The following is an 11,393-nucleotide window of genomic DNA, read 5'->3' on the forward strand; positions in this document are numbered from 1 at the left end:
AAGGAAGGTTGGGCAATCCTACTTCCGTAGTGATACTGCCTCGGAAACCCAAGGAGGGGTCGCTATGAGTTGGGGCCGACATGACGGCAAACAACAACAACAACAACAACATGGCTGCTAACAATAGCTTACTGTTATCAAGTCTGTTCCAACTCATAGTGACCCCTGTTGGGTTTCTAAGACTGAAATCTTTATGGAAGCATATCATGTCATCTTTCTTCTGTGGAACAGCTGGTGGGTTTGAACCACCAACTTTTTAGTAAGCAGCTAAATGCTTTAACCACTATGCCACCAGAGCTCCTTACTACTAACAATAAGACTGCTAAATGCAATTTGGAGGTTTGTGTTTTTCCCCTCTAATTTCTCTTGTCAATTACTGAGAATATGTATGTGGTTTTACCTAGGCAGAACAGGGTAGTAGAATCAGAAATCTGGCCTCTACCCTTATTCTCTCCATTTATAGGTCATCATTTTTATTGGTTTTTGGTTTATATTTTGTTTCTTTTTGAAAATGTAAGTAAACACATGGATTTATGTATGTATTTATGCTTCTGTCCCCCTTTTACACAAAAGGCAGCCAACTTTGCACTTTATGGGCTCCTTTGTACCTTTCCAATTTTAACATTAATGCCTATCCTGGAGGTTGTTCCCTCAGCATACAGCCATCTTCCTCATACTTTGTTTGACTGCATGGGGATGCATTTTATGGGTGTACTATAATTTGATATTCAGCCAGTTTTTTTTTTGCTGGTTCTTTGGGTGGTTTTCAGTCATATGCTGTTATAGGTAATGCCACAATGAACGGCTTTTGCATGTGTCATTTCATATTTTCGCTCATTTTTTGGTCTTTGGAAAATCTTGATGTGAAATTGTGGGGTCAGAAGGTAAACGCATATCTAATTTTGCTAGTTGTTGCCAAATTCCCCTCCATAAGAGTTTTAAGCATTTGGTATTCCCACTTGTAGAGTACCATTCTCAGATAGAGAAATATGACACCTTTAAAAATAATAATAAGATGACTAAAACCACATTGGTCATGTTTAACTTAAATTGACAGTGAGCTCTTCAGAGTAAGGTGGCTTAAATTATCTTTTTTTTTTTTTTTTTTTTTTATAAGTATACTTTATATTTTAGAACAGTTTTAGGTTTATAGAAAAATTATGTAGAAATTAGAGTTCTCATACTCCATCTCATTGTTGCAGGCAGGGTTCTTTTTATCATCTAATTTTGTGTGATTTTTCTTGTTCTTAAAGCTTGTGATTTTTTTAAAATGTGATTTGGGTGAAAGCTTACAGAGCAAATTTTCTGTATAGCAGTTCATACACATTTGTTTCCTGACATTGACTGCAATTCCCCACAGTATAAACAGCTCTCTTACCACTTCCTGCCGATAGGTACCTCTTCCTATGTCATTCCCGGCCTTGCACTCATACCCCCCACCCCCCAGCTGTTTCCCTGTGCAAACACTGCCTTTCTGTTCTCCCACAGTTGATCATTCCTAGGAGTATATCTACCTGATGTAAATGTTCACCCTGTCTGTTGTTTGGCTAGAAGCCATGGGAGTGAGTTCAGTTCCAGACCTAAAGGGTAACTAGGGTCCATAGTTTCAGGGGTCTCAAAAGGTCTGAATAACTTTTAACTTGATAGTTTATCAGAAGGCAATGTGAAATGGTTTTTGTGTTTCCTCATTATCTCTGTGATAAATTATATGGCCCATGTTACTAATTAATTATAATTAATAATTATAATAATTCATAATTTGATTCTTTTATTTACTTTTCAAAGTTACTTGATCATGGTGGATTCTGGTAGGTTTTTTTTTTTTTTTTTAATCTAGTTTTCAGAATGTCTTTCCTGGTTATGGCCAGGTTGTGAATTAGTTTTCTGAATGCAAGTGTAGTATTATATTAAGTGAACATAACTAATTCTAAATTAGATGGTGATGAGTAGGAATGAATGAAATTAGGTGACATTCCTTAACCATAGAATTTAATATATCTGAGCAAATGAAAACATAAATGATTCACAGTGAAAAGTTTCCCACCTCTGTTCTCAGTCATCTCCATAGGCAATGAAGGAGTTCCTTGTGTTTCCTTCTGTAAAGAAAATAAACAATTTTTAAATGGAACTTTACCTTTATAGTCAGATACTAACAAAAAATGTGAACATGCTTCTATGTGGCTATAAATATATATGTGTATACATATATACATACATACAAAATGGTTTCAAATAAGTGTTTGGTAAAATTGTGCCTCTTTTTTTTTATTGTAACTTTTTTGATGAAAACATGATTCATTTTAAGTAACCAATTTTAAAGGAAAAAAGCTGTCCCTTCCCCCCCCCCCCCTTTTACCTTCATGGATGTAGGTAAGATATCTGGTCTTTATATAGTTAGTATCAGTTGTAGAACTATAACTTTATTAACTCTTTCAAGTAATGTAACTCTTTAATTCTTTGAATTTTAAAAGATTAAACATACATTGGTATTAAGTAAATTATCATACTAGAACATTTTATAAACATTTTCCGTTACTTTCACTTACATTGGTTATTGGGTGGTAGCGGTGTTAAGTAGTTTAAAAATACTTAGCATTGAGCTGCATGAAAGTCCATCTTCAGTTATCTTAAACTAGTTGTTTTCAGTCTCTGTTGCCCATTAGAATCCCCTCAGGAGCTATAAAAATGAACCATGCGCCGACCTTCTGGAAGATTCTAATTTAATTGGACTGGAAATACTGGTTATGTTTTAAAATCCTTCCAGACAAGTACTGTGCAGCCAGGGTTGAAAACTTTGTTAATTCAAATAATCAAGATTTTGACTAATGATAAGCATTGGGGGGGGGGGTGATAGGTTTGCAAATTTGATCTTTTGATTGACTAACATTAAGTTTCCATTCAGCATATAATTTGCTAATTGATAACAGAATAAAGGTAGCCCAGAGATTCAGATTATGCCAAAGGAACTCTTAATAATGTCAGTTCCAAACATAGATAAATACAGAATCTTACACGAAATATTGTCTGTGCCCTGGGGTGTTTTGGTAGTAATACTTCTAGCCAAATAAATAAATTTATTCGATGACCACTCTTTATCACCAGATAGGAGAAAACAAAAAACAGATCTGTCTTTTATACTAATAGACACCAACTTGAAGATAAAAAATCAGTTATCTAAATAAAATACTAGCTTAAAAGCAAAAGTCAACATATGCATACTCCACTATAATACTAATTATTGATTAACTCTCTAATTAAAAGGGTTTAAAAGAATCATGTGGTAGGAAATAAACCAAAAAGCCAACTCACTGCTATCATGTCGATTCAGACTCATAGAGACCCCACTAGGTTTCTGAGGCTGAAAATCTTTATAGAAGCAGACTACCCTGTTTTTCTTCCACAGAGCAGCTGGTGGATTCAAACCACCAACCTTTTGGTTAGCAGCCAAATGCTTTAACCACTATACCACCGGAAATCCTTGTGGTAGTTAATAAAAATAAAATAAAACTCACTGCTGTCGAGTCGGATCTGACTCATAGCAGCCTCTCCTTGGGTTTCCAAGGCAGTGAGTATCACTACAGAGTAGATTGCCCAACCTTCCTTCTGAAGAGTGGCTGGTGGGTTTGAACCTCCAGCCTTCTGGTTAGCAGTCAAGTGCCTTAGCCACTATGCTACCAGAGCTCCCAACAAAGAAAGAAGCACTAATGTGATGGTTTTTAAACTGGTGTGTGAAGACTAGATTATTTTTTAAATGAGGAAACAGTCAGTCAGCTTTTCAGGAGAAGTCAGTCTGAGACTGGAAGCTACCTTTCTATCACTATTACCTTTCTGTCTGTCTCTAATAAGTGGGAGTAGCATTGTAGTGTGGCGTTGACATTTTAGGCTTGCACATTTATGAAAGGATCACCAGGTTTGTGTTGCTGTTTTGACTTTTTCTATTTCCAAGAAGGTGTTGACACTTGGGAATTTTGAGTTCAGATAGCTGGGTATAGTTTATAAATTGAAAGGTTTCTATTTAAATAATTCTAAATGTGCAAAAAGTAATGTGTAATCTGTTACACATTATAATCTAGCAGTCATAAAAGTTTTTTGTTACAAAATGAATTTGACTTATAACAAATGACTTTCTCCTGTAAGTCATGATCACTCTGCTCGTTTAGATAGCCAGACAGATGGAGCTGCCATATTACAGCCAAATAGCAGTGAGTTACAAAAGAGGGGCTGTGATGATTGAAGTATGTTTCCCCTCTTTTTTTTTATAATTTGTGAGCTACTAGAGATGGGCTGTTCAGGAATTTTTGCCAGTTTTCTGATGTCTGTATGTCAGTTCAATCAGTATATTTAGAATTATTTTGAGAGTGTAACTGTTTGCAAATATTGGCATTTGGTGATTGGTCTTGGCTTTTTAGTGTGCTAATAAGGCTATTAAGGTATTTGATGTTAGAATATGGCTTTTTAATGTGTCAATGCTTGAATAGAGCTATTCTCAAGCTGGAGTAACTGAGACTGAATGGACAAGTGGATCTTCAGAAAGCGGACCTCTGCAGGCATTAACTAGGGAATCTACAAGAGGGTCAAGAAGAACGCCAAGGAAAAGGGTGATGCAAGGCTTATTGCTTAGAATTGGGTTTTCAGATTGGTGTAGGGCTTTAGTCATTATTTTATATTTATTGTTTTTGTTTTGTTTTCAAACTAACAGGTGGAAACTTCAGAACATTTTCGTATAGATGGTGCAGTAATTTCAGAAAGTACTCCCATAGCTGAAACTATAATGGCTTCAAGCAACGAAACCTTAGTAAATATGTTTCACAAACTATACAAGTGGTATTCTTTGTAAATTACCCTTTAATTAGAATTCGGGAGGTGGTGATTTTAACAGTTTCAAATTTACATGTTTTTAAATGTTGCATTTTTATTTTCCCCATATAGTTCTGAATTTCAGGATTTTTCAGTATAGCCAATTTTTATAAATTTTATTTATTGTGTAAGAATTCTAAGTATAATGAGGATACTTTTTTGCTCAGATATTTAAAGAAAGTTAGGACTGCCCATGTGAACCACTTAATATGTTAATTTATAAGCACTGTGACCTAAATTTTTGTTAAGGGAAAATTTTAAATATTATAGGCATAAAATATCTTTTTAATTATTTTTTTCTTTTTAAGTGTCTTTGTTATGTTTGGATAATTCTGAGTCTGAATAATTTGAATCTTGGCAGGTTGTCAATAGGGTGACTGGAAATTTCAAGCATGCAGCTCCTATTCTGCCAATCACTGAATTCTCAGACATACCCAGAAGAACATCAAAGAAACCATTGACGAGAGCTGAAGTAAATGAACAAAATTTAGATTGAGGCTGTCATTAATCTTTTAAAGACAAAATATTTGTATTTGTTCTCTGGAGTGGGAGGGGTCAGAGCTTTATTGGGTGGTATGTGTGTATATATGTGTGTATTATTTTAAATTTATTATTTATTAGTGAAAATGGGAGTTAACTAATACAATAAGACATGCAGATACCATCTTGCTATATTATGTGTCTCTTAAGTTCCAGTTTTCAAGTGTGCTGCTTGTGTTTGTCATGGGTATGAGTTGAAAGTATTTATAGGGCTGTGAGGGAGGCTATACTTTGTCTTTCCTTGAAAGGAAATAACTTTAGAGTGACTGTATGATGCTTGAATTAATTCATATGGAGTATAAAGTACTAACTGCATGGTGTACTATAATTTTAATAAATCTTAACTAAAGGAGATGAAGTATTTGATCTGGGCATAATGATAAACAATAACAAAACAATCAGATTATTAAAATATTTCATGTTTCTTAAGATTGGATTGACTCTATAGTTTACACTAAAATTTATTAAAAGTTCATGTTATATAGATTTTTTCTGTAGTTGATCATTAATTTTATTACAGAATTCTTAAGAAAAAAAATGTACTTTTAATGTTTTATTAATGAAAAGCATGGGGAATCTGATATGCTGCCATATTTTAAGTGTACTGAAATTTTGTTAGGTTTGTTGTTTTTTGTTTTGTTTTTGGCTACTTTGAATAGGTGGTGATTTTCCTTCCCCCCATAACCACATTAAGATACTTTCATATTGAAGAAGTACGAGAGCCTTGGAAAACTTAAGTGGAGACCTAGATAGGAATGAATTTTGAAATGGCAGTTGTAAAAACTAGAATAGGTTTCTTTAATTAAATTTTGTTCTCTAAAATTTCTGTTTAAAATTATGATTATTTGCACATACACACTAATTTTTTAACTTGTTTCTTTCTTTATTATTAGGTGGGAGAAAAAACAGAGGAAAGAAGAATAGAAAGGGATATTCTTAAGGAAATGTTCCCCTATGAAGCATCTACACCAACAGGAATTAGGTATTCAGACACATTGAAGCAAATATTAGTGTGTTCTACTAGAGAATTTTAAATTTTAATTTTTCCCCGCAAAGTGGTTGTACCTCTGCCCTGTTCTCTTTCTGGGGAGCAGTTTAATTCCTCTAAGCCACCAGTTCCTATTCTTGAAAGTGAGTCATTTCACAATTAATTTTGTTAAGCCAAAGTGGTGTAAATATATAATTTACCTACTATACAATTCATATTTTGAATTGAAATGGCAAGCCTCTTATAAAAGAAATCATTTTTTTCCTGATAATTTTTTTTTTCTAACTGAAAAGACTGTATTTAGGTATCTGTTGTTTCTTGATTGACAGAGTCACAATCAAATCACCTTACATTTTTCCTCTTCACCGTTAAATGCATGGCTTTGATTGAAAAGCCTTTAAGAAGGAAATAGGTTTAATGAGTATTTATCAGTGTTTCCATCTTTTTAAATGAAAAAATGTATAGGTTGATTCACCTAACTACTTTATATAATTTTCTACTATAAGAAATGTCCTTGGAATTGGGAGTAGCAATGGCATTTTATGTTACTTATCTAAATCATGATTTTATCTAAAATTTCTTTTTCTCTCTTCTTTCATTCCTGACAGTGCTAGTTGCCGCAGACCAATCAAAGGGGCTGCAGGCCGACCATTAGAACTCAGTGATTTCAGGATGGAGGAAACTTTCTCGTCTAAATATGTCCCTAAGTATGTTCCCTTGGCAGATGTAAGATCAGAAAAGACAAAAAAGGGACGCTCCATTCCTGTGTGGATAAAAATTTTGCTGTTTGTTGTTGTGGCAGTTTTTTTGTTTCTGGTCTATCAAGCTATGGAAACCAACCAAGGAAATCCCTTCTCTAGTTTTCTTACCAACTCTACAACTTCCGAGTGAATGGTAACTCTTTGGCACACCCATCTTGGTCTCCTATTTTTAATAACTATATAAAAAACAAATTTGTATACACTTGGTTGATGCAAGAACTAAAAATAATGTGTTTTCACCTCGATAAATGTAGTATTCCATTGAAAAGCAAATGATATATAAATGGACTTCATGGAAATGTTTTGGACTTTGGACAAGTAGGAGATCCCTGTGTGCCATGTGACTAATATTTTTTAGCTCTGGAACTTTTTTGTAGGCTTTATTTTTTTAATGTGGATATCTTATTTCATTTTTGAGAAAAATGTATATTGTTTTTGTGTATTTGGGAAACAAGAAGGGCAAACTGGTGGTATAATGTGAAGCTACACATTTAAATACTTTGAATTCTTACGGAAAAGATTTAAAGATTCATTCTCTGCTGAATAAAAACTTTAGAGACATGTGAAACATAAATTCAGGAAGAGGAAAAGTAACTTGAGGTTGCACTTTTTTATAACTGCAACAAAGTTTTAGTTGTTTATGGGGGAAAGTACAGCAATAATCTCTTCTGTAACTTTTATTAGTAATGGTATTGAAGCCCTATTGTACTCAATTTTTAAAAGATTTCTAGTATCATGAACGTCCTAAAAACCCATTTAAATACAGTTGATTTTTAACAGAAATCTTTTAGTGCAGCGTATATATGTTTTAAAAAAAACTGTCAACAAGGTATATGGCCATGATTGGAAATTTATACTCTTTATTTACAGCAGAACATTTATTCTTTCAATCTAATTTGCTACCAAAATACTTTTTAGATAAATAAGTGTGTGTGTGTTTGTTTAGAAGATAGAAACTTTAAACACTGGTCTTATGTTCCATTTGGGTTTATTATTGCTTTGTCTTCTGTTACCAAAACAAATTTTTTCAAGTTCTATATTTCCCCATGAAATTTGATTTAAAAGCGCAAAAAGTATTTGCTTAAAAATTACACAGTAAACTTTTCTTGGATACACAATAGTTAACACATAAAGTGGTAAACTCTGAAGAGGGCATTATGATTTTGTGTACTCTTGAAATGGTTAACTTCATCTTTGTGGTTGATTTTATTATTTTTTATTTTAGCTGAAACTTACCTCATGTTTAGCTTGGCTAAATAAAATAGTAGATCCTTAAATTTTCAACAGAATCAAGTGAAACAAAAATTTTAAACTTATTTGAGTTTTAAATTTGCATTCATTTACCATAAAGCACACTAATGTAAGTTATTTTTAAATATCATCTGAAATAAAAGTGATACTTTTTAAAAAGGAAAAAGCTGAAGATGTATATTTAGACTGGCCCTCAGTTTTTATTTGAATTAGCCCTGTTCTTTTATTTAGCTTGTTGTAGATATTTTATAGACATTTTCACTTTGCAGTTACAACCAGAAACACTTCGAGGTCTGCTCTGGCAGAGGAACTGGGACGCTTCCTCCTCCTGGTCAGAAATGCTGGCCTCTCTGAGTAAAAGTGTTTCTTTGAATGAGCCACAGAGGAGGCACGGTTTACTCAACATTTCCACTATAGGGTAATAGCAAGTCTGTGCTTACATTGTTTTTAAACTGTTTCCCATGTTGTTTTTAATCTTTTGTTTATAACTTAGAAATTGTGAGAAACTGCATTTAATGTTTTAAAATGTGGGAAGATAAATCAGACTTAACATGTATGTAAGATGAGTTTTCTAATAGTGAAAATATGGTCCAAAATAGCAAAAGTAGGACCAAGTAAAACATGTAGTCTTTTTTTTTTTAATGTAAAAAACATGTATTTGGTCCTTTGTCTGTGTCTGTCTTTTGCCATTAGAGTAAACGTGTCTGATGTAAATGCAAAAGGCATTTTTTTCCTGATTAAATTGTTGACGTGGTAGTTAAGACTTTACAATATAATTCAATAATAAAAAAGTAATTAACCTCTAGTTTTGTCATTGCAGTACATACTTTTCAGCTAGTTGTATACATTCCTAATGACCTCTTTTTCCAGATAGCATTTCTTATGTGGTATTTATGAATTACAGTTGACCCTTGAACAACACAGAGATTGTTGTTCATCTGCCTACCACAGGGTTGAAAATCTGCATGAGTGTGTGGCATGATGCTGATTTACTACTCATTAAGTGGAAGTGAGTCATAATAGAGGTCTTCGTCCTCATCGTCTTCATGTTGAATAGCTGAAGAAGAGGAGGAAGTGAAGGTCGTGCTATTTCAGGTGGCAGAGGCAGAAGATGTGGAGAAGGTAGAAGCGGGGGGAGGTTGGAGAGGCAGGCACACTTGGTGTAACTTTATGGAAACACATTGTAATTTCTATCTGGCCTACTTGCTTTTTCATTTCTCTAAAAATGTTCTTATCTGGTACCAATCCTCCTTCCACTATTAGCTTTTATTGCAGTGCCCATATCACAGAAGTCAAAAAGCAGTCTTCTGCCAGATTATTTGTAATGTTGATTTGTCTTCTGGCACTGTTGCTTTTACATCTTCTTCCCTGTCATCTGGCACTGGATTGGAAACACTCATCTCCATCAAGTCATCTTTTAATTCCTCTTGTGAGACACCTATTGTGAGTGAATTAATGAGTTAGCCATAGAGTCAGATCCGACTCAAAGCAACCCCTCCTTGGGTTTCTGAGGCGGTATCACTGTGGAAGTAGACTGCCCAACCTTCTGAGGAGTGGCTGATGGGTTTGAACCACCAGCCTTCTGGTTAGCAGTCAAGTGCCTCAGACACTAGGCCACCAGAGCACCTGCTGTTGTTGTTGTTGTTGTTGTTGTGTGCCATAGAGTCAGACCCGACTTATAGCGACCCCTCCTTGGGTTTCCGAGGCAGTAACACTACAGAAGTTGGTTGCCTCATCTTTCTTCTGAGGAGTGGCTGGTGGATTTGAACCTCCAGCCTTCTGGTTAGCAGTCAAGTGCCTTAGGCACTGTGCGACCAGAGCTCCCACCAGAGCACCTATTAGCTCTTAAATTTCTCTGAGATCCATATTTTGAAAAAAAAAAATCCACATGTAAATGGACTCATGCATTTCAAATACGTGTTGTTCAAGGGTCAACTCTATTGACTTTTTAGCTCTCTTTTCACTCTGTTCCTCTACATTTTATTTCTAATCATCATAGTAATGAGGTTTTTGTTTGTTTTTAAACAAGGAGTGTATAGCTGTTATCTCCCAGAATGACAGGGAAATTCTCAGAGCTCCTCTTCCACCTACAAGGCAGTGACTACTTTCAGTCCCTGTCCTGTCCCGTAAACCCCCAACCCCAGCTTTAGTTTTGTTCTTAGTACTTGATACAGCACTCATGATTATTAATTAGTCTTGCTTTGATATTAAGTAAATGGGTCGTTGTTGTTGGGGGTATTTTGTTTGTTCATTGTGGAGCTGTATTCAGAAGATAAAAATGCTATTATCTTTCTATCATGCATGTGGGGCCCCCCCAGGTGATTTTAATTAATGATTCTCAAAGCAATACATACACTGTAGTTAACTAGAGAGTATATAGCATCAAAAGCTTAAAATATAGTTGATTACATGCTTAGCATATGCTAGGTACTGCTCTATGAACTTGATGTGTATTAACTTAAACTAATCCACACAGTAATACTGTTGTTATGTGCTGTCGAGTTGGACCCCTCCTTGGGTTTCCAAGGCAGTATCACTACGGAAGTAGATTGCCCCATCTTCCTTCCGAGGAGTGGCTGGTGGGTTTGAACCACCAGCCTTCTGGTTTAGCAGTCAGGTGCCTTAGGCACTATGCTACCAGAGCTCCTACAGTAATACTATGAAGTGGGTATTTTTGATCCTCTCATTACAAATGAGGAAATTGATGCTCAGAGAAGTTAAGAATCTTAGTCATGTTTGTACAACTGGGACATGATGGGTGTGATTACATGTGATATGGCAGAGGGGAATATAAAAGACCAACTCACTCTATATATACTTTAAACCAGTTTTCTTTTGCCTAAGCCTGCTCCTTCCACAACTTTGAGTAGTTCCTGTAAGTTCCAGATGTCTTAGAAGTTCTTTAGGGTGAAGTAGCCTACTTCTAATTTTAATCTTTCTCTGCAGTCATTTAAGTTGAGCCTTCTTCAACTTTGCTATTTCATTTTTCATTTCTT

General features: G+C 34.8%; 1 protein-coding gene across 1 annotated transcript in view; it reads left to right on the forward strand.

Annotated features, from left to right (window-relative positions):
* Positions 1 to 7,276, forward strand: part of TMPO (thymopoietin) — a 28,324-nt gene extending 21,048 nt beyond the window's left edge. The window contains exons 5-9 of the mRNA XM_042781819.1: positions 4,479 to 4,598; positions 4,700 to 4,795; positions 5,219 to 5,329; positions 6,291 to 6,379; positions 6,994 to 7,276. Coding sequence (XP_042637753.1) covers positions 4,479 to 4,598; positions 4,700 to 4,795; positions 5,219 to 5,329; positions 6,291 to 6,379; positions 6,994 to 7,276 — 699 coding nt within the window. The remainder of the gene's footprint in view (positions 1 to 4,478; positions 4,599 to 4,699; positions 4,796 to 5,218; positions 5,330 to 6,290; positions 6,380 to 6,993) is intronic.
* Positions 7,277 to 11,393: the final 4,117 nt, after the last annotated feature.

The sequence above is a fragment of the Orycteropus afer genome, unplaced genomic scaffold (genome assembly GCF_000298275.1).
Source record: "Orycteropus afer afer isolate SDZICR_OR568_19922 unplaced genomic scaffold, OryAfe1.0 scaffold00177, whole genome shotgun sequence".
Classification (NCBI taxonomy): domain Eukaryota; kingdom Metazoa; phylum Chordata; class Mammalia; order Tubulidentata; family Orycteropodidae; genus Orycteropus; species Orycteropus afer.